Source organism: Symphodus melops (genome assembly GCF_947650265.1).
Source record: "Symphodus melops genome assembly, chromosome: 16".
In the NCBI taxonomy this organism is placed as follows: Eukaryota; Metazoa; Chordata; class Actinopteri; order Labriformes; family Labridae; genus Symphodus; species Symphodus melops.
The window spans coordinates 16,668,032-16,691,412 of NC_136706.1; the positions used below are offsets into that span (position 1 = coordinate 16,668,032).

The following is a 23,381-nucleotide window of genomic DNA, read 5'->3' on the forward strand; positions in this document are numbered from 1 at the left end:
TGCCTGTCTATCTTTGCGCAATAGGACTTCCTTTATCTATATTTTACAATTGCAATAGCTTTCTTTTCTTCACACAGCATTTAATCGTACTTTTCTTTGTACCTTACAGTACCTCAACATTGGCCTTGTGTTCTCTTTGGCAAACTTTACTTTTTTATCGTTTTGCTTTTTAAAGGCATTAGGTCACCTGACTTGTTCTCCACAGTTTTAAACCGACAGATACATTAAAGCAGGGAAAGGTTGTAAGAGTGAGCTAGATAAAGAAGTTACCTTATTGAAAAATGTCAAGGCTGGTTCTTCAAACCACATAAACGTGCACTGTGTCATTAATTTTGCTGGACAGGTCAAGAGTAAAATACTTAGGAAAGTAGCACAGGGCATCATGGTCAATGCTCACCGTATCAGCAACCTCCATTCGCTGTTCATGTGTGACTAGCTTGCTGATTTTGAGCGTGTGGAAGACTCTGTTCTGAACATTGATTGCTCAGGCAGATTGCGCATAGAGGTGAATTGGAATGGAAGCCGCCGAATCATTTATCCCAGACTGGAAGAAGTGATTGCAATGGTCTGCAACATCATGCTATATTTCTTATTCTTGTTAGATTTAAAAATAAATAGAATACATACCAAAATGTCTTTGTCTTAAATGTCTTAAATGTGTCTTTAAGAAATTGGTCACTATAATTTAAATATGTGAAAATATGCAGCTTTATTATGAGAGCGTGTGTTTTTGATTTCTTGTTTACCTTTTAACATGTGCTTTATATAGTGTTTCAGCACCATACTCACTTACTTGTTTTCTGATTCATGGAATAGGTTGGCTTTACTTTAATTGGTGAAACCAGTAAAGTGTAATATGTTCTCATACAGCAACTCATCCATCAATCATTTGGATCACACTATTAAATATTGTTGAACTATCGTTTTTATTTTCAATTTTAAGGTGTGTTGAAATATATTTCATTCAAGAACAATCAAATCTGCAGAGGTCTTTTTTTTTTAAAAACCTTCAACTTTATATATCCATATAGCATGGCTGTGGTGCTGTACTTGAATTGCTTTATGTAACAATATTTCTGAAAAAAAAAACAGGTTGGAGTTAGTGGGAGTGTAAGCATAATACACTTGCTTAAATAAAATTATAATTTTGGATGAGTGGCACAAGCCAGCAACTTAATTTTTAAAAACTTAAACGGGCCATATAAGACATTTTTTTTTGTTTCATTATACAGTTTTTGAGGAATTACTAAAAACAACAACAACAACAACATTGTAACACCACAAGAGGGCAGCAGAGACAACCCTTTTATACCCTTCTTGTGCACTGTCTCTGGTGCTGAAACATTCAAACGCAGTCTCTAGCTTTGTCCTCTTTCACAGAGCTAAATATTGTAGCTCTCCTTATAGCTCATAGAAGCTTTTTCTATTACGTTGTAAACTCTGATGTCCAAAATCTCTGTTAAATGCAGAAATTATACCTACTTAATGCAGGATCATACTTAATCCTTTGTACAGTTGTGTGCATGGATCTTGTCACTCTATTTAAGTGTTCCAGAAAGATTTAAATTCTGGACTTACATCAAGTAATGCTAAGAGTAAAATATGATAAATTACATAATTTCTAATATAAAGACAGCTAAGGCTGCTGACGGTTTCAGTTGTACTTGAATTGTATGCAGTGATAGTGTCTCTTCATCATTCTAACATTGTTTAGTGCTGTAATGTGCTTTTTATTTTATGTACTATTCTGCCATCTAGTGATGTTAACAACGTAACAGTTCTTACTATTCAGCTTAGTGTTCAGGTTTTAAAAACTTGTTGTTCCTGTTCTTTTCTGATGGTCCCTGTTTGGGAGATACACGTCTATGTACATTCCTGCTGGTAAACAAAACGTTGCCTTTTTACTGGCAAGAAATAAATCATTGGACAAAAGCCATATTGTTTCGTTAAAAGCCTGTTGTTTCACATATGACCTGCAGGTGGAACCAGACTGCCGCTGACTGTCAATGCTACCACAATACACCACCGAAGAATTGGCAAACCTGGCGTATGGATAACTAATGCAGGGTAATGGGGTATGTATCTTTGGTATTTATTAACTGGTTGTTAAAATGTCAACTAATGATATTGTATCAGCTTGTGTATAATTGAATAACAGATTTTAATTGCCGAGCACGTTTCATGTGTTGTCATTTACTTCAGCTTTACCCGTCCGCCAACACACAGCAGTTACTGTTAGCCACTTAGCTCAGAGCTAGCTGTCATTGTCACTGAAAAGACAAAAGATTTTTTGATGAGGTGTATTTATTTTTTTATTTTTTTGATCAGCCAAAAGTGAACTCGTAGATGAACTCAAACAAATGAAATGTCGTCTGTCATAGGTAGCTTAGCTCACCGGGAGCTGCCAGCAGTTAAGAAAAAAATAACGTTAATCTAATTAAAATGTAAAACATGGAAGAGTCACGTCCCCGAAAATGACAGACTGCTGGAACATCAGATGATTTATACAGACTGTCAGCTTCCTCTGTCATTCATCTCACCCAGTGGCATCAGAGACATAGACCTGGTTTTCTGTCACCCTGGGGCTCAAATGACTCCGTGGTATCTGAATTGAACACACTCTGTTTGGAAGGCACGTGAGGAGTAGAGATGTATCTTTAAGATGTTTTTGTTGCTCTTCAAACAAGCTCTGGATCAAAACCTTAAGATCATGAGTGGTAATAACAAATGTTTTTGAACATCCGGGGAACATTTTTTTATTTTTTCCAAATGTGTTGTGGTACAGTAACTTTAGGTAAATGAATGTGTTATAAAGAACTGTTAATTTTCTGCTGTATTCATTCCTGTTCAATGCAAGAACCATCCATATTAAAGATTTGCCAGGTGACCTGATAAAAGAGACTCATGTATAATGTCTTAGCTGATGTCCAGACCAGCCTGAACCCCCTCTTTCTCTCTTCTTTGCCTCCTTTCCTTCCTTATATTTACAGTCTACCTGACTCTTGCTGACCTTCACTGCTGATTGGCCCTCACAGCCATCTGTCAACATGCAAGGGTTCTACTCCAAGCTCGACTCCTCCCCCTCCTCGTCCCCTTTATTGGGGGTGGGTCTTGGGAGAGAAGGCGCTCCTGTTCCTCTCAGTCTGGCCGTGGAGACGGAGAAAGCTCAGGCCCTTCTCCAGACGTTTAGCTCCGCCTCTCTGCTGGCGTCGGCGGGACTGGGTGTGTTCTGTGTGGTGGCAGACCACGGCCTCCAGCTGTCGGTCATTCAGCACCACCTTTGGCTGCGTGCTGCCTTGGACAACGCGACGCATGGGTTAATAGGGCTGTGGTCATGGGCAGTTGTGATTGGACTCAGGAAAAAGAGTGATCTGTATGAGGTGCTGCTGGCTGGTCTTCTGGCATCACTCATAGACCTGGACCACTTCTATATGGCTGGATCCCTGTCACTCAAGGTAAGACCAACCTTACTGAAGGTTCCTGATCTGATGAGGTCTAATGAAGTTTTAAAATGACAGCACAAAGGAAGATATAAACGTCGATGCGGTGTATTTGGAATAATTCAAATGAAAGTCAGGGTTTTGTCTCTTTCGTACGTGTATATTAGAGCAGGCTCGTGTTGGTCATCTACATTTCTTTCTCCTTTCTTCTATGGATTCAGGATAATTTTTTTTTAAATAACATTTCTAATTTTAAGCATTTCATAAAACCAGACAAAGACCAAATCCTTTAAGTTTTCTGTTGCATCTTTTATCGCCTGAAGTAGGCTGATTTACACCAGCAAGAATGAGATAGTGTAGATGAATCATGGACTTTTTTTTCCCCCAGAAAATGAAGATGTCAATCTGTAACACAGGTTTGAAGTGATGACTCTTGTCTACAGTGTATTCAGAAGAACGGTTTCTTCTGCAAGGCCTGAAACTTTGACCTTCAACAATCCCCAAAATGTTGAAATAATTTATTTAAAGTACAACTGAGATGCTAGTTGATACAATAAACTCGTGTCCACCTTTTAAATAACATCCCATAATATGGTCTCCTGCTTTCCTTCTAGGCTGCTGTCTCGCTCCCCCAGCGTCCTCCTCTCCACTGCTCCTCTCTCATTCCCGTGCTCTGTCTCTCTCTCCGTTTCCTCATGTGGATCGGACGCCTCAAAGATGCTTGGTGCTCCCTGCCCTGGATGCTGTTCATTTCCATGGTAACGCACCACGTCCGGGACGCAGTGCGCCACGGCCTGTGGGTGTGCCCGTTTGGCAACACGGCACCGCTCCCGTACTGGCTGTACGTGAGCACCACAGCGACGCTTCCTCACTTGTGCTCAGTGCTCATGTATCTGACCGGAACCAGGGATATGATCTCCACCAAACATGGGGTGGCCATCGATGTTTAGGCGTCACTGACTTACTTACCAGCAACGCCTGATGCAGATCTGAAATGCATCATCTGTGGAAGACGAAAAAAGTTCTTTGTTTTTGGGGGAAAAAAACAACTTTTCAAGACAACATTTGAAGGCTTAGAAAACGTAAACACGAACGTACAAAATGAAATGTGGGTTTCCACTTATGGAGACGTGTCGTCAAACAAAAAGAATATTGGATTGAGACGAGCAACATTCCAATTTGAGTGCCAATCATGGACTTTTTGTCTGATATTTTACTAAAGAGTCATTTTCATCTCTCTGGAGAGGGATTCTGAACTCTTCTGATCTGGTAAAAGAGTCGTGATGCTTTTTAAAGATCAGACACAACGTGTTGCTTCAGCTTGTTATTCCTCTGTGAACCATCACCAACACATCCCAAGAACTCAAGGAAAAGTCAACCAAAGGTCATCCGGCTGCGTGGCACTGACTCAGTGTTACAGGAGCCCTTTCACTCTGTGTGTACAGCAGCGTGTTCCCACTTTGATTTTTTTTTTTTTTTTTTTTTTTAATCAGCCATGGAGGTGAAACTAAAAAAATATTGTATCCTGTACTTTAGAGTGAGCTTATAATCACCACCACATTCCAGTAACAGATCAACTTGTAATAGCTCAGACTCTTAAATACCCAGCCGTCAGTTCTCTGACACTCTGCGTTTAGCCTCAGCCTTCTTCTCCAGTCACTGTACATTTTCCCCGTAGAGGAAAAAGAAGAACGTTTCAGTGCAGACCAAGTCAATCGCGGTTTTGAATCTGAAACGGTTTTGGAATTTTGGATCAGCTGATCACGTTTTTAGCCAAGACAACAGTCCTGCTGGTTGGACTTGTTATGAGCCTTCGACTAGAATCATCTGGGAAAGTGAAAAAAAAAAAAGGTGTTCCACTTATGAGAGAAACTTTGCTGCGGTACAATTTATATTGCTGGATTTCTACTGTTGTACAACGGACATACCACTGCTTTTGTTATTTCTGTTTTCAACAGGAAGCATCCTCTCAGAGTGTGACATGTACAGCTCGTGTTTGATTTTCACAGCAAAAGAAGCGAGTGAAAGGATTGAGTATTTGTTTCAGTTCAAAGGGACACCAGTGTCCTCAGTGACTTTTATTTACCAAAAACACAGGAGGAAAGATGAGGGCACTTGAGAATAGCTTGATATGTATCTTAGTGAAATAGTGTTCCCATTGCCAGTAATGTCTTCTTATCACTTGTTGATACTTACAGATATATAGACAATAATTAAAACAATGTAATAGCTGCATTAAGTTGCTGTATATTGTTCACTGCAGTTTGTTTTGGATCTGTAAATGCTGCACAGTTTAAATGCTGACGTTCTCGGTTGACTTTTCAGTGTTGAAATGTCAACATGGCCGATTTATTTCAAATGATTTATTTATTTTCATTCAGTGAAAGATGGACGGACTATTACACTGTTACTGGAAGTAGACAGAACGCACCCATTGATTCCTCAGCAGTATTTCTATTAGATTTTAAAGGATGCTTTATATGTTGTCATAGAGTGGATAGTGATATGTTTAAGGGACTAACTAAATGTGTAGATGTAAGTGACTTGCTCCGGGTTTAAATGGGATTGTGGATTTCAATGATCACATGTTCTTGAGTTCAGATTGTAATCAATGTGTTGCAAAAGATCTGCAACAACTAATGTGTTTTTAAGAGTGGCATATCTGCTGATGAAGGTTTTAATACTGTTTGTTGTCCACTAGGTTGCAGCAGTGAGCTGCAGTGATTCACTGGTTGGTTGTAATTGACCCTAAAGGTTCTTTTACAAAACGTTTGGTAAGCCATGATTCCAGGTACATCTGTTTGAATTTATATATGACGAGATGTGTGAGGTGTTAGTCTTTGGTCTGCTGCTATTGCTTTATCATTCCTTTATGTGTCAGTTATTTATTACTTTTATCTATTGGGGAAAAAAAGAAAGAATGGATTTTGTTCTACACTGAACACCTGTTGCACTGGAATAACATTTTTGAATGAAAAGGAAACACCATGTCTACACGTTGTAGTGGTCATTTTCAGTTAAAACATCTCTGCTGCTGAAATGAACAATGTGACCGTATGCAATATTTTTTGGATTTTGCACTTTTTTTTTTATTTTTAGTTACGTTGACGTACAATTTATTATTACTTCAATGTAATTAAGTATTGAAAGTAATATGATTTAATGTAGTGTTCTTTTTATCTCAATAAAATTCATCCTGTGTATATACATTGTGTGTTTGAGCATGTATTTGTTAAAATACAGAATTTATGGAGGCTGCAGTCCTTCAAACGAATCCAACCTGTGGCTACTTTCCTGCATGTCAATCCCAACGCTCTCTCTCTCTCTCCCCCTGATCTCCAACTGTCCTGTCTGTCCAATTAAGGCACAAAAAAAATACATCTTTAATAAAATCAAATGTACAGAATTCCCCAGGTGTAACATATTTAAATAGAGTGTAGATTTAATGTTGGAGTATGAAACGGTTACTTGTGGTTGGCTGCACTTTGTAAATACTGCCTTTTAATGCTCCTGCGCTAGTGTGAGGAAACGGGAAGGTCACCGGCTCAAATCCCGGCTCTCAAATGTGTGAAATCAAGAAATTGTTCTGGTAGCTGGAAAGGTGCCAGTTCACTTTCTGATCACTGCTGAGATGCCCTTATGCAAGGCACCAACCCTCGCCAGCATACGAGTGCTCACTACGGGAAGCCCCCACCCCAGTGTTAAACTGAATTATCTCTCTCTGCAATAATAATGGATATCTTCTTTTTTAGCTCTGATCTTTTATAGAAAAGAGAGTTTTTACTTTGTTCACAGCTGGTTGAACCTAATTGTACTAATGTCTTCAGGTTATTGATCAGGTTATGATAAGCTTAAAAGTAGGTGTTGGATCTGTTGCATGGGAAACTGAACTGAATGAACATTTTAAACACATGCAATCAGTTAGTGTTAGTTATGGAAAGTTCAACAGCCAAAGTTTTTTGGAATGTGTTTGAATGAAAGTGGTGCTTCTTCTGAATTATTCAGCTGTTGCTGCTATTTGGAAAGATCCTGTTGGGAAAACACAGGAGGGCTGCTCTGTGCTGCTTAGCCTCACAGCAAGACTGTCCCGGGGTTCAAGATCTGTCTGTACTGTTCTTGTGCATAGATCAGGTCCCTCCAAGTCCAAGGATGCTTGCTAGGTTAATTGGTGACTACTGCTGAGCTCTCTCGCGACCCTGACCAGCGGTAGAGAGAACAGATGGAGAGTGGAGAAGAAGCAGTTTGCTTGAATTAAAGTACCAGCGTAGTTGCGTGAAATAACATGAACAAATAACCTTTTTATATGCCATCACGCTTGTTACAGGCCCCAAACATACACCCTCCGCTTTGTTTACAGGATGCTGAGTGGATAGAGGAGGATATATCAACGTACATAGATAAATGTTTAGAAGAACATTTACATTTACATACATTTCCAGCAGAGCAAGAACAGTGGAACATCTTAAAAGAATAAAAGACATAAATGCCAGCTATGATATAACAAGAATTCATTGAACTCTGTCACAATCAAAAAAAAAAAAAGGGACTGTCACAGTAGGAATTTGTCTTCTATGGAAATAAGGTTGATTTACAAAAAAACAAACCACTGATCCCTTTCACTTCTGGCTCATTTATTCAGAGTTACTTCATTTTCCTTGCTCAACATTTGAAATGTTTTGAACATTAGACAACATTAATCACCTTACTCAACAAAAGACAACATTGCCACAATCTTTTTTTTCCCCTCAAAAGAGACAGAAAAGGCCCCAGGAAAAACAACATGAATGCAGTTTTAGGGGGATCAGTGAAATGGAGTTTCCCTCCTCCTCGCTGTTTTAGTAGAATAAAGTAAAAACCAAAGAGGCTACTTATGTGATAAAATAGTATTTATTTCACAGACAAATACAAGGACAGGAAAAAAACAGCTTATGGTGATATCTGTGGTACATATAAAGCAAAAAAAAAGAGAGACAAAGACTATTTACAACTGAGAATGGATGCCTGAGTGTTATTTGAGTAATAATAACTGAATCAACAGGCTCCACCTGCTATCACATACTGCAGAGGAACATTGAAAGATTGACACTGAGGTGTCAACAAAACCAAGAAAACACAGCTAAGGGTGAAACATCAAGGTGGCAGCAGATAAACACACAAACAGAGACAAAACAGACCACCTTACATACAGAGTAAAGGATGGAGAGGGTGAAAACATGGTAGCAATTCCAGAGGAGACCGACATAACATTCAATCCGTAGGGTTGTTTATAAAACTATCAGGCAGTGTGTCTCTGAAAATGTAATTACAAAACCACTTTCATCTGAGAGTTTGTTTTATTTATCTGCTTTTCAGACTGGAAAATATATTTATGTTACCCGTGAAACCAGCAAGCTCAGATTTCCTATTTCCTAAATATTCTAAACAACTGTTAGTATCTGTACAGTTCAGCTGTATTAAAAAGAGCACGTACAGTACATTACTAAGTTAGAATGAAGGAGAAAGGAACAGATTTGCTGTCCTGAATAAAGTAAATTAAGAACTTAAAAGTCCAAAAGAGCAATTTGTCGATCTCCAGACATGAAGAGAGGTGACAGACTTTGATGGAAATGTTTGACAATTTAAAACTTGAGGGGTAATACTTGAATTAAAAAACAAAAAAAACAAACATGCTTACATTCATTAAATCCAAATCCACATCCCAAAAAAAAATGTCAAATGTATCATGAAGAAGAGTAAAGTTGAGAAAACTATTTGCTGCTTGTAATTATTCCTCAGTTCAATGTTTCTATCTTTTGTAGCTCTCTTCGTCTGACATTCTGTCGACACAGTTTTCTCTCCTTTCTCCAGAACAGGACGTCAAAGTTCAACTCCACCACAAGAAATCTGAAAAATGAAGTGTTTTCCTTTTTTTGTGTGTTATGTTGTGGGGGTGAACGAGACAACATATTTGTCACCCGATGAAGAATTGGAGAGAAAATCAAAGTGGATAAAGACGGTCTCAGTAAACACAATGTCCGTACAGTAATGGTACAGTAACACAGCTTCATATAACTGGGTGGAAAGACACACATACACAATGATGGGAAGGTTCTCCAGACATGGATCATCCTTTGACTAAATATTTCAATGCCGTTGGCTCTGAATACATTTTTTTGCAGGAAAAACTGAACTGTTTTCCATTAGAGTTGAACGTAATGTTCAATGGATTCAAGAATTTATATCATAAAAAAGCCAAAAACCAATCATAAGTGCGAATTCGTCAAACAGAATTAATCCATGTCTGTAAAATCCAATCCAAATAATATATATTTTATCTCTACATATAAACATCACATTTAATAATGTACATGAAATGTATCTTTCTCAAAGTGTGATACACAATTATAAAGAAAAAAAAAAGCTTCAACTGGATCCATGCATAACGTGTGGAGCTCGCGCGAGAGAACATCCACTGGTCAAACTGGCACCGAGTTTGACGTTGTGTTTCATCGTCGTTGGTCAATCGATAACTCAATGGGTTAATAACTACACAGCTTTGAAACAACACCAGATGAACCACCAGACCAGCAGAAAGAAGGAAAGAAAGAATGATACACATTTGTTTCCTGACTGGTAGGTAACACGCTCAAGCTGTAGTCTTTTATCAGCTGGATGGTTAGCCACGTTTAACGTTTAAAAGGTAGTGATGTAAAAAGCAGGAGGAAACGATAAGGGTGTGTGAGGCTTTTCATTGGTTAGCACTGGCCGCCAGATATCATTCATCTTCCTTTCTTCATGAGTCAGCGTGGCAGGAGACATGAGTACAGTGAGCGAGGGTCACTCTTGTCAGTTAATTGTGTTTGTGCTAGGGACGCTCCATATTAAACTGAAAACTGATCATTTCCTGCTCATGATAAGATAACCTATTTACCTTTTGACTTAAATTCCTTTCTCCTTTCAGATTTTTTTTTTGTGTTGCTGATTTCGGTGTAATAAAAGTGTACTAAAATTGTCAAACTTTAAAGGTGTACTGTGGAGTTTTGGTAGAGGAAATATAAAAAGTTGGAGAAGTGTACAGATTCTGTGTTACTATCAATACCAGATCTACATGGCGCATCTTTAATGTTGGGTTGATCAGAAACACCAAAAGGTTAACCCGACCATCTGAATCTACAATTCGATTAACAAGTTCATGACAATCAAAAGTGCCAAATATTTTGAGTTTACAGCTCCTCAGAGCAAAGGCTCGTTGGCTCTCGATTAATAACAGGCCATCGAAACTATTTTCAAATGTTGTTAGGGGATGACATCCTGCCTAAAAGTAATTTTACAGAAAGATCAACGTTGGTAATGACCAGTAGTGTTAGTCCTGCAATGGATGCCGTTTTTAATGTAAAGTATTTTAAGACCTCTTGGTTTCCTGATAGAACAGCTGAGTATCTAAAGCCCCGCGTCCTCCAAGCGGTTCGGTATGGATCAACACAGTTTGGTTTAAAGAGAAATACAGACAATTGGCCGTGTATTTAAACACAGCGGGCTTGTGTTTGCCGCTGTCACACTTGAAGTGACAATCAACAGACTGCAGTGTTTAGCTCCACCTTTTAGGGTTGGATCGATATTCTTGGCGCCCCAACAGAAGGGTCCCAAAAAAGTAGGACGGTACGGGTCTGTAATTTGGGAACCTTTCCCGGCTTTAGTCTATGGAAACGCCACAAAATGCGTGCCGTGCCGGGACAAACCGAACTGAACCGCTCGGTGGAAACAGGGATGAGTTACTAAATACCATAATGCTGGTGGTTTGTGAAAGGCCAGTATCTCTCGTCTTTTCAGCCAACGTATGTCTTTCAATCACACGTTTTGGATTAGTGTATGGATGGAGAGCAAGAGAGGTATAAATACTTTTATATTTATATATATATAAAAGTACACCTGTACTAAAGACATGACACAACAAAACAAGCATATCATGCTACAAGAAATAACTTGACGCAAGTGAAATTAAGTCGACATAACCTAAACTGCCCACCCTTGACTTAATTTTCCACGTCCCCACACTCAGGTCAGGGGTCCTCAGCTGAGACAATAATGCCCATAGTTGCTGCTTTGGCATCAGATGCATACAGAGACACTGGCAGAAGTTATGTTTCCTTCACAGCATTGAGTCCGTCGGTCAGTCAATGACGCACCACGTGGTACTTTCAGTGAAACTCAACAAAATACAAGAACTTGTGTTTAGGAGAAGATATCAAGTTGTCCAAGAAAAAAAAAAAAAAAAAAAAGGTTCCCCTTTGCACCAATAGTTGCCTAAGTTCTCTTGTTTGGCAGCTGCACTTCCTTCTTGCTTAAAGTTCAAACGAAAAACAATCTCTCCAAAGACGAGTCAGTCTGTCTGAAGCAGCATTGGTTGTGAGTGAGCTCGGACGTCATGAGTTAGTGACTCTCCATACTGTCCCCTGAAGAGTCCCATAGCACTGAAGTTTCTGAAGGGAATTTAAAAAAAAAAACAGGACTGGACTGATTAACTACTCCATAGGCAATTGGCTGATGCATTATTGGTAGTGTTGTTCAATATGACCTCTGAATATGTCCAGGGAAATCTTGCAAACTCTACCCTTGAGTCAACTTTAATGGACTCGGTCACCTATCCTGACTCCACAAAGTCCCGCGTATAGCTTCCTCCCAGATGTCGCAGATCCTGGAGTGACTTGGACTGATGCATTCTGGTTAATGTAGTTGTATATGGACGGCCAGTTTGCTACAGTGGTAAATCCAAAGAATGACTTATGGGAGTCGCCCTACAACGGGCTGATGGGAAAAGATTGCATCAAATTCACCTAAGAGAAGAAAGGGGAGAGAATCAGCAGGTACAATAGGTTAGATTGGAGAAGAGGGAGAGTAAAGTGGAGGAGAAAGAAAACTTTAAAAAGCATGTATAAATCAATGTAATCAAGCACGCCTTGAAGCAAGGCTTTAAATACCAGAATGAATGACAAATATGCAGGCATACTTACTGAGTTATAAACTGTGTGTGAGTGTGTGTGTGTGTGTGTGTGTGTGTGTGTGTGTGTGTGTGTGTGTGTGTGTGTGTGTGTGTGTGTGTGTGTTGAAGGCTTTAATCACAGCTTTGGCTGACTATCTGAAGGGTTGTCTGAATGTTGTTTAAAGCAGCACTTTGAACCATCTCAGTTCTTACTAAAGCAGAGCTTTTCTGCTTTGACTCCCATGTGGGGACTTTTTTGAGTTTTTTTTTTTTATAAATCTGAAATAAGTGACACTTATTTAGGATTTTAATTAGCTTCCCCACAAAGGCTGTTTACCGTCCAGAGGTTGAAAACCATCTGCCAAATCTGACATAAACAACCACCAATGAGATCTCTGCTTATTATTAAACAAGACAGACATACAGACCACACGCCTGCTTGAATCAAAGCAGAAAAAAAGAATGACGTGTCATATAAAATGAAGATGTAACACTGTGTGTGTGTGTGTGTGTGTGTGTGTGTGTCTCACTTTAAATTGGCATGGACTTCATCTTGACCATTGAGGTAAGTTCCTGTTTGGTCACATGATCGCGCCGCCTTTGCCTCACCCTGAAAATCGAGAAAATAATTAAACACACAAAAGAGGAAAAACACCAGGCAAAAGATAAATAAAACAAAAGGACTGATGAAGAGAGACTTTACACACAGCTGTGGCCTGGGGATGTGGGAAATGTGTGTGTTTAAAGTGTGTGTCTTACCACACGACAAAGATGAGGGAAAGGACGGTGGTGAGGATGACCACGGAGAACAAAACCAGTAGAATCACCAAACCTAAATTACCTTCGTCCTCAAACCCAGGATCTGGACGTAAAGAGAGAGGAAGAAAACAACAGGGGTGGTCAACACAAACCGACATGGTGGGAGAAACAGGGACGAGAGCTAGAATAGAGAGGAGTGAGGAGGAGACATTGGATGGAATCATGTGGCAAGATAATGAGTTCAAAAATGTATGTTGAAGCGGGAAAATTAAACAGTGCACACATGTCTTTGTTGTTATTTTGTCATGACTCATAAACAAAGGCAAAACCCGTGAAAATGTGTGTTTCATAATTTTGCAAACTCGTTTCATCTTCGGTGTTTGCGTCTGTTTCTCAGAACTAAACTGTGTTTGTTCCCTGCTTTAATTACTCTCTGGTGGGGAGTTCATTTTATATCTGCCATTAAAGCTTTCACACAAACATGCATTCATCATACCAAGAGGAGTCCCTTTACACACACACACACACAAAAACAAAAACAAGAACACACGCCGAGACAAAGCAACAAAGATCAACAAAGGCCATCATTAACACTGAAATGTGCAAAAAACACTTAGTATTCAAAATGATTTAAAATGTGATTTATGAGCACATCTGCAAATAACAGGACACACGCAGAGAATCACACACACACACACACACACACACACACACACACGGGGAAGAACAAACATCTGGTTCACATCAGAGCATCTAAAAGAAATGTGACAATGTCGGTCAAAGAGTGTGTTCTCCTCTTGTGTTTATTATATACTGGTGTGTGTGTGTGTATTCTGAGCTTCATTTTTTTTTTAAACCTGTGACTATGTGAGCTTTTCCATTAGGGATGTGCTTCAGAAAACATTAAACCCTGCAGGTCTAATTTCCTGCAGTCTGATGTAATTTGCTGATGAAGATACCTGCCCTCATCTATGTGAGCATGATTACAGTAAAATGCCTTTTAGCCGCACTAATGACTCGCACGGCCTCTGATTGCTGCGAACAAAAGGGGGTTTAAAAATATGCTCATCCTGAGTTCTGATTAGCTGTTATTAGCTCAGTTCACCTTTCTAGGCAAAAAAAACAACAACAACTATAGGCCTAAATACTGGCACGTTGTAAACAAGCAAGTACCTGCCTTTCTAAAAACAGATCCTAAGGGTTATCTTCAGTTAGCCTCCACATCAGTTAAAGGATCTTTTTGTTTGGAATATAATGAAACACATTTCAAAGTGTTGTTTGAGGCCCCGTGTCCACCTTGTTTTGTTTTTTTTTCTGGGCAGAAAAGCACTTTGCTGTGTGCTCGGGAGTGTGTGTGTGAAGCGTTTTCTCTGAGAATGAAAGCACTGCACGTTTGTCCTGGTCTCTATGACAACAGTTTGTTGACAACGGCCGCTGTACGACCGACATGGCTCTGTTAATTTTTACTGCATGTTTTTTTTTTTGCCCCAGCAGACACGGAGCAAAGAGGCTGAAATACGGGGAAAAATCACACTTTTTTGAAAAGAGCGCCCGGTGACGTCAACAGTGCCTTTCTGAAAAGTTGAAATGGCAACTTGAGAGCTGGGAGCAGCTGCACAAAAACGGCAGAGTGCTCGTTCAAAAGATGCTGCGCTCTTAATCCAGGCGGCTGCTTTTCTGCTGCAAACGCTCTCTACACGTTGAAAACAGCTGAAAAAAGAGGCTGGGGCCGAGAAAAAAAAGGCTAGGTGGACACGGGGTCTGAGTGGTTGAAGTGATAAAAGTAGAACATAGTAATGAAGCGTTAATAGTAATGTAGATAAAGCAGAGCCGCATTAGTGATTGTGATAGAGGCAGATTTGATCAAAGTAGCAGAAGTCCTTATAATAATGATGGAAGTGTTCAGCCTGAACATGAACACAGATAGTAGCACTCATCTGCACGGACACTTCTACGATTCCACTTGGAGATTCTTACTGTGTGACTTTGCAGTCGAGGTTTCAGGTTTTGTGATGAAGGGGAGGATAATGTCTGGCTCTTCATCGGGATAAGGGGTGGGCTTAACTGTAATACAAACACACATCACAGACTTCAGACACTTGTTCAAAGACATGATAATCAATAAACACAGATACAGGTTTACCGTTAAACGCTTATCTTATCGTATACTGCTGCATAAGCCCGGGAAAGAAGACCTCATTTGTTTTGAATGTAACTTTGACTATTATTATAAAAACTTAACTTTTATTCATACTCATCTTACATTTCTAAATTATCACTGTCAATCTGTTTAGTGCTAATCCTTTACAAATGTTATTATCAAATAATGTGCATAATATATTCGAAACTACTCCTGGGTATTTAAAGATCTGTAAAGCGTAATGAAATGGATTAAAGTGAGTATCCACTCTCTGTTATTTCATGGACATGTGTTTTGTCTCTCTGACCTTCCCAGGGTTTGCAGAGAAACAGGGGAGACCATTCGCTCCACTGGCTCTCAAGGTTCACTTCATCGTGGGCTCGGACCTGGACTTGGTGGAGGTGGCCAGCCAGGGCGTCAAATATGGTGGCTGGACTCTCTAAGGAGAACATCTGATTGGCAGAAAAGAAACACAGGATGAGGAGTGAACGCATGAGAAAGTAGCAGGGGAAAAGATGCCGGTGGCATTTTTTAAAATGAGGTTACTGCAACATCATCAAATTAGAGGTTTCGACCTTCAAAAGTGTGATGTGATTGACCAACCTGAGGAAGCTAGAGGCAAATTGTGTTTTTCGCTCTAAGAAAAATGGCAGGAATGGTTTATTTACATTTTCATAGAAAACTGATTAGGGTTGAAAATGAAATGAAAATTGTCAAATATCTCACTTTTTGTTGTTTTAAAATTCCTAAAATATTTGATCTGCAGCTTTTGATGACCATCTCATCTTATAACAAACTATTCCTCATGATCTAAAGGCAGAGTTGGTCATTTAAAAAAAAGTAGCATGATTTTGAAAGTAGCATTCCCTTGGTGTCTTGCTGCACCCACCCCCCTCCCTTCTGTGCTCACTCTGAAGCCACGCCCCTCACTTTCATGCACAAGGTCCAGGAGTGGACCTCGGCTCATTGAACACTGTGTACAAACTTCATCATCTCATGTCTCAATCAAGCGGTAAGCAACCTCACAGTATAAACAGTGATGTCATCAGTGACGTGCTTTGAATGTGAGCTCGTGCGTGCATGGGGTAGAGAACAAACAGGGAGGCCTGACCGGTTCATCTGACGATAAAAAACTTTTTTAAAGGTTCAAATTAGCAGAGAGTTTAAAACCTCTATGTACTGGAGCAAATGACCAAGAGGGTTAAACGCATAGAACAAGTAAAAATGTCTTACAGTGAAAGTCTTTTGGCTCGAAATGAAATCTGTTGATTTGATCAATGAACAGCATTAAATATTTAAGATCTCCAAAAATATTTAATTCTTTACGAGGCATGATCTCTAGTGGACTTAAATATCCTTCAGTACTTCAAAAAGGAATAATTAAAATGAATAATCCTCTCCCAAAGGTTCAGAAATATTTGATGTGATTGAATAAATCTACATATATAGATCTATAGACCTTGGTTGTTAATGTTTTGTAGGCCAATCACGGCGAAGTAAATACCAAATCCGTTTATCAAGTTACTTGAAACAAGAGTTTGGAGTTACTAACCTCAGACCAGTACATCGAGCCATGTGGCCTGTATCTGATGTGAAACAGAAGAGGGAAGCCAACATGGCGCGGCCAGGAGGAGGGAAAGTTCCATGAGACGATAAGCCTCTCCGGGTAGCCTTCTAGCTCCTTCACCAACAAGGACTCCGGAGGGTCTGGTTTCACTGCAACGAATGAACGAAAGGAAGTCAGACTTAGCTACGACTGTTTGTATAAAGACTGCTGCTAAACCAGTGGTTCTCAACTGACGGGTCAGGACCCAAAAGTGGGTTGTGGAGCCTTTTTCAGTGTTGCGTGAAAAACTTTGTGAAGTGTTGTTTTAAACATGTCAGTTTGTACACGTCTGAGGTCCAAACTGCTCCTTTCATCAGTCAATGAATCTGAATTGGTTGAAAATATCAGAATCAATAAAGGTGTTGGTTGTGTATCCTGAGGACACGCATAACAATGAAAGCTAAAAGCCAATATGACAAACATTCGATCATAATTAGGAAGAATTGGATGAAGCATTTGTCTCAATAAAAATGTACACCTCTCTTCTAGTTGAACCCGGATTCTTGACTATAAAACAAATACAACTTCATTATCTTCTTCTACTTCTTCTTCTGTGGCTGCATCTAACTTCCCTTATTTGCACCGAGTGTCCTCCAAGTTGTCTCCTCCCCTTGCGTCTTAGTCCCGCCCACCAGAGATGCACGGAGGAAACAAAGCCGAGGAGAGAGGACCGAGGAAATCAGCTTTAAGAGACATGAGACGTTGTTTCCTCGACAGTGTCACATGACGCAACATCAGCTGATCACGTTCAGCTGTCAATCAGCCAAACAGCTGTTTATGTCCACACAAACACATAATGTATTATTTCTAATCAAACACACTCACTGTATTATTTCTAATCAAACACACTCACTGTATTATTTCTAATCAAATACACCCAGTTACAATGTTTTAGTCTCTTTACCTGATAACAAACACCTGAAGAACAACATGCAGTCTACTCATAACCAAAAAGATTTCATTGTGAATTGTCCATTTATTATTATTATACAGTTTTGACTCAGCCTAGCCTGTATTTCGACAATGAACTCTGTATTTTATAAACAGATATTTTTGTGTCAGGAATACTGAAAATGATTGATTAGAATCTAAATGATGAAACTTTCTGAGGATAAATGAAGCTTAGCGAAAGTTCAGTAAGGAAGACTTTAAGTGATCCACAATCAGGTTTCTCAGTCAACCTTTTTTCACACCATCTCATTTCCGCTGTCATTCTCAAGCTGTCCGTGGGTTAATCAGCAGTTTTGTCACCGGACCTCATCTAACCAATGGCGCAGCGTTCCTCCTTCGTTTTCGGCCTATCATCGTTCAGCTCTCCTTTTAAATATGATTATTTTTCTTCCCTAGTTCTTTCAAGCTGGCTTTGTGCGCCCCTCCACCTCCCCCATCACCGCCATCTTCAGGAGCAGAGTCAACTCCCATCAATTCTTCTCCAACTCGGTCTCATCAAATCATCAGTCCTCCACCACCAGGGTCTGGACTCCATGGGGGGGATCTATCCTAATGAGGAGCAGAACTTCATCACTAAACCGCATCTTCCACCCCATAGAGTCCAAGCGCCAAAACGTTTTGTCAAATCTCATTCTGTCAATCACTCTTTCACTGTAATAAATTCATTCTTCAAATCACTTGTCTCTCCTGATTGAAATAAGTGTGAATGTAAAACGTGTTTGTGACTGACAGACTCCCTCTTCATCAAACTGTCATCCTCATCATCATCAGACATTCAAACAGTCTGAGGGATGATGAACAGAACATGAAGGATGTATTGATTTTATAGAAGTTATAGAGCTTCATATTTAGTTGTTAATCTTCACGTCAGACTCTTTTTAATCCCAGCTCATCACAGACCGACTCTTTACAAATTCACATAACCTGTTAAAATGTCCCACGCTCCGTTTAGCGTCTTTTTAATGTCCGTCTTTCCTCCGGTATTAAACTCTGCTCATGTTGAGAAGTTTCACTGAAGTCTGATCCTCTGCAGCGTCCAATCAGTGAGTGATATACGAGAAGGGGGCGTGTCTGTCAGTGAAAAGACTTCAGTGAAGTCGGCTCTCGTGTCTCCTCGGTCATCGCTCCTCGGATCTGCCTCCTCTTTCCTCCGTTCACTATAAGAGCTTTGAGACGATCCTCCTCAACATGGCGGGTCTAGAACTACTTCCAAATTGCAAATAAGGGAAGTGAGATGCAGTCTATGACTCTGTACATTTGTCCCTCACACTCTCATCTACTTTTGAAAGCATGGTGCTAAAAGTAAAGAGAGGTCGAGAATATGGTGAGGAAAATCCACCAGGCACACCAGCCGCAGTGAAAACAGTCACAAGGACGCTTTCAACGGCTCGGAGCCACAAAACATGATTCAGACAGCGGAGCGGCGCGAGGAGATAATTGAGGTCATTTTATGTGGAGCAAAGAGAGAAGGTCAACAGCAGTCGTCAGGAGAAATGATGAGTGTCACCAGAAGTCATGACATTTAGAAATCGGTTTGTGTGTGTTTACTTGCTGTATTAATATATTGCTCCATCTGTGTTCCAAGTGTTTGCCTTTTGGTTACAGCTGCATGTTTGAGCTTCTATTATTGTGCATCAGGGGTTGTGTCAAGTAATGCTTGTGTAGTAAACATTTATCCGTCTAATAGAGGGGAATACATCCGAGGGTGTCAATATGCTCATTTTGAGAAAAAAGAAAACTGACCTATCTGTTTAGCTCTAGTGGTTTTAGGAAACAGAAGGCGATTTCAGCAGGAAGGACTACTGAAGCATGTAGCTCATTATTTAGAAGGGCAACATTGGATTCTAAATGTAAAATAATGTAAAATATAATACAAGTAAGCCAATCACAATGGCTGTTTTTCAATGATGTGTCAGTCTGGTTTATGAGAGCTTCAGTCGTGTTGGTGCGCTGAAGCCAGTAGAATAGTGACAGTTATTAATCTATGGAGGAATAAATGAACACGCTTTCAAAGCATTCTAAAACTGAGTGAATCAGAATCCTTTTTTTTTTTTTTTTTTTTAAGTCTGTGTTTTGAGTGATCTTACATAGCTCATGTAGCCTAAACCGGCCATATGTTGTCTCAGATCCCAGAGCGTTGGTCTGAGTCACTCTGAGGGTATGGATGGTTTGCCATAAGGCAGGATGAATTTTATCACAGTGCTTGAGGGGGCTGTCCACAACGCAAGGCTTCCACTCCAGACCGTTCCCCCTTGAAAGACAAAGACAGAGCACGGTCAGTGGCGTACTCTGATAACTGACAAAACAGCAATCAGGAAACGGCAGAAATAAAACGGTTGATTTCTGTTGCCAGTGCTTCGATGTATCGTCCTGTTTCCAACAAAGATCACGTTTAGAAACAACTGCTGTAATAAAGGGGCTGAATGACAAATGAAGGAGGTAAGCAGAGAAGGTTAGACATGTTTACACTCACTCTCACCAAATTTAACTCTGAGGTTAACGTTCTGGATTTAGTCCTAACTTTCTAAATTGACTTTGGGCCTTGCTGTTAAACTTGCAGTTAGTCAGTCTTACTTGAAGGAGGCATTGTACTTGGCCGGCAGAAATGTCCTGACAGGTTCCACCCAGGAGCAGCGAACATGTGTGTGATTGGGCACTTGACAGGAAATGCTCAGTGGCCCAGGGGGACCTAGAGTAGGAAACAGGAGTCAAACAGAGCTCATTTTCATGACGGAGGGGAGAGTCCTTTTTTCCCCCACTGTTAGTCACAGTATTTCACAATTTATCTTTGTCTTCTAAAATAGCCTAAAAATGGACAGCAATATGCCAGGTTGTCCCTCTCATGACCGAGTATATAAAAGGAGAAGCTTGGCCACTTCCATTGAAAAGTTCCTGTCCCTGGAAAGGAAGCTCACTTAGGGAGATGTTTCCTGTTTGAGACATGTACGGAAGCGAGGGCCTTTGTCTATGTCACGGCTGATAAGACCCGTTTCCTCTAGAAACCAGTAAGCCTTTTCTGATCATAAAATGAGTTGTTATATGAAAGGAGTAAAGTTATTAATCAGAAACAGACTGATCCAAAAAGAGGGGAGACAAAGAATCCGATGAAGGGACAGAAAAAAAGCAATATATATTTTAAGACAAACTCCAGAGAAAAGGAAATGTCTGAGTAGGAGGAATAGAAACTGTTTGATGCTTCTATGATGAATTATCCAAAGGATGAACTTAACTAACAGAGAAAGGGCTGTCTCTTTATGGAAGGGTAAAACACAGGGGACACCGACATGTTCCCGCTTCAAAGGTTGTTTTTCTTCCTGAAGAAACAGTCCCGTGGCAAAAAGCCACAAGTATGGAAGAGCTGTTAAAGTGTTATAAATCCTAAATTGGGCACTTTAAAGCTGGACAAGTCACAAAAAACACTTACGCCCCAGCCTGAGGTCGACAGAGTGGAGGAGGAGCCCCCTGTTGTCATAGCAGCTGTAGTTGCCCTGCGCCGAGTGGTTGACATGCAGCAGTACTAAGGTTCCGTCTGATGTCACCGTGTGCCATGGTAACACTGAGCTGTGGTTGTGACGCCACACCACAGGTATCCTGGACAGGAACACGGTAGAGTTAGATGACTGAAGACTTCTGTCACTAACAATGACACCAGAGCTAAACTCTTTAAGGACGTAATTCGGATGCTTTAAAACTCACAAAGAGATTACTATAAAACACTGTTCATACTTCGTTTCATATATTATTTGTACGTCTGTTTTTCTTTCTATTCACTTGGCTTTCTCTTTGATAAATGTGTCTCCTGAATGTACTAAACATAGCTTTAGATCACTGATAAAAAAAAAAAGATACCAATCCAACTCCTGTGCTGGAAATATCTTGTCATTACAGAAACAGTATCCAGTCACACTCAGCCAATCATTTTTATTCCTTACCTGATTTGAGACTTCCCGCATGCCAGTTTCACATTTGACTCCAAGTGCTCAAACTGTATTCCCGACACTGCAAACACAGACATTGAATCAAATATTAAAGCACATCCTCGTCTGGCCTGAAGGATCCGTACACTTTGCAGCCCAACATACCATGCGTCCACATTGTCTGTAATAAAGTGATTTAAGCACCATCTCTCACAGTGGAGTTACAATAACATGACCATATATGGTTACAGGTCCTGCAGTCACAAAGCTGAGAAAGCTTTGGCACAAAGTATCAGCGATTTGTGTTTCTCAGAAAGTTTACCCACACTTTATGTAATATTACTGTATATCAGCAACTCAAGACACATCTGATAATAGACAATAAACAGTGAAGCATTTGAAGACGATACCGTGAACAAGGCTCAGATTAAGACTTCCTCAGTAAAATAACTTACTATAACTTTAATTTCAACAATCAAACAGTGGCCTTTTGTTATGTGAACATGTCGAAAAATGTGTTTCCCAGTAAGGCTCAACACCCACATGACTTCCTTTAAACAGCCAGGGCCTGCTTTCTGCTCTCTCTATTAATTTTCCTGTCCATAAGATTGATTCAATGACTGCAAGAGATTAAACATCGCCCCGCGCTTCCAACACACAGAAGTAAACAAGGTTGCTGGCATGCTATGGATTCTGGAACGCTGAGGACAAAAGAAAATACACAGGCGAAAACAGTGCAATCCTCTGGGTTTCATTACAAATCAAGGACGCGTTCTAATCCGTACATGGAGGGACCTTTAAAACTGGACGGCTTCACAAAGCAGATTAAAAAGGAAGTGCCTCTTAAAACGACACAATGTTTCTACCCAGTATCCTGACTGGTGTCAGTAACAATAACGACTTCACTGTAACCTTGCTTTGTTAGTGGCACGTCTATATAATCATTACAAATTGGCATTTGGTTTTGTAATGGTAAATGACTTGAGCTTATATAGTGCTTTAGTCTTCTGACTACTCAAAGCACTTTCACACTGCATGTCACACCTACACATTCACACACTGATGGCAGAGGTTGCTATTTCGGGAGACTATCAGAAGTAACTTGATGAAGCACCTGAATGCCTCACTCCTGCTACTGATCTGGCTGCTCCCAACAAAACTGTTATTTCTATATGTTTCATTGTGTTCATGTGGTCCATTTGAACTCGATCAAATAGATGCTATCACCAAAATATGTTCCTTTAGTCGGGAATCCGTTGTAATGGCAGTATAGGCTCTTGAAAAATGAACACAATAAAGTCTGTGGGATCGGGTGGGATTGTGGGCGGGTATCTTTATCTTTCAGTTTATTTACATTTGTAAAGAGATTCGTTGCCACAGCTGTGTGATTTGTGACTTTATCGAAAAGATGCAAAAGAACATTTACTCTTTTTTCCTTGAGCCCTCGGGGGTTAAGTGTCACAAGGACATATCGGACATGTTACTGCAGCAGCTGAGAATCAAACCCCCAACCTTCTGGTTGAGAGACGACTACGACACTGAGCCACATCCACCCCACCATTAGGACAGTATTACACTGAAAAACAGCTAAAAGATCAACTCCACGCCT

The 23,381-nt window shown here is 40.1% G+C and overlaps 2 protein-coding genes across 3 annotated transcripts in view; one reads left to right on the top strand and one right to left on the bottom strand.

Moving 5' to 3' along the window:
* Nucleotides 1–1,979: 1,979 nt before the first annotated feature.
* Nucleotides 1,980–6,649, top strand: tmem267 (transmembrane protein 267). Its single transcript, XM_079364851.1, has 3 exons — nucleotides 1,980–2,075; nucleotides 2,991–3,455; nucleotides 4,055–6,649. The coding sequence occupies exons 2-3, from the start codon at nucleotides 3,048–3,050 to the stop codon at nucleotides 4,388–4,390; spliced, it is 744 nt and encodes a 247-aa protein (XP_079220977.1). The 5' UTR covers nucleotides 1,980–2,075; nucleotides 2,991–3,047; the 3' UTR covers nucleotides 4,391–6,649.
* Nucleotides 6,650–8,308: 1,659 nt separating this feature from the next.
* The window catches only part of il11ra (interleukin 11 receptor subunit alpha), a 52,335-nt gene continuing 37,262 nt past the window's right edge, over nucleotides 8,309–23,381 (bottom strand). For both annotated transcript variants that reach the window (XM_079364453.1, XM_079364452.1), the window contains exons 3-12: nucleotides 21,788–21,854; nucleotides 21,280–21,446; nucleotides 20,430–20,544; nucleotides 19,943–20,106; nucleotides 16,851–17,014; nucleotides 15,606–15,750; nucleotides 15,136–15,222; nucleotides 13,159–13,261; nucleotides 12,930–13,009; nucleotides 8,309–12,253 (exon numbers count right to left, since the gene is read on the bottom strand). In XM_079364453.1, coding sequence (XP_079220579.1) covers nucleotides 12,931–13,009; nucleotides 13,159–13,261; nucleotides 15,136–15,222; nucleotides 15,606–15,750; nucleotides 16,851–17,014; nucleotides 19,943–20,106; nucleotides 20,430–20,544; nucleotides 21,280–21,446; nucleotides 21,788–21,854 — 1,091 coding nt within the window. In that variant the 3' untranslated portion in view covers nucleotides 8,309–12,253; nucleotide 12,930. The remainder of the gene's footprint in view (nucleotides 12,254–12,929; nucleotides 13,010–13,158; nucleotides 13,262–15,135; nucleotides 15,223–15,605; nucleotides 15,751–16,850; nucleotides 17,015–19,942; nucleotides 20,107–20,429; nucleotides 20,545–21,279; nucleotides 21,447–21,787; nucleotides 21,855–23,381) is intronic.

Excerpts from the sequence above, each read along its gene's own strand:
- tmem267 (XM_079364851.1), top strand. The coding sequence starts at position 3,048 with ATGCAAGGGTTCTACTCCAAGCTCGACTCCTCCCCCTCCTCGTCCCCT. Across the intron at positions 3,456-4,054 it reads CTGGATCCCTGTCACTCAAG|GCTGCTGTCTCGCTCCCCCA; the intron begins GTAAGACCAACC and ends CTTTCCTTCTAG.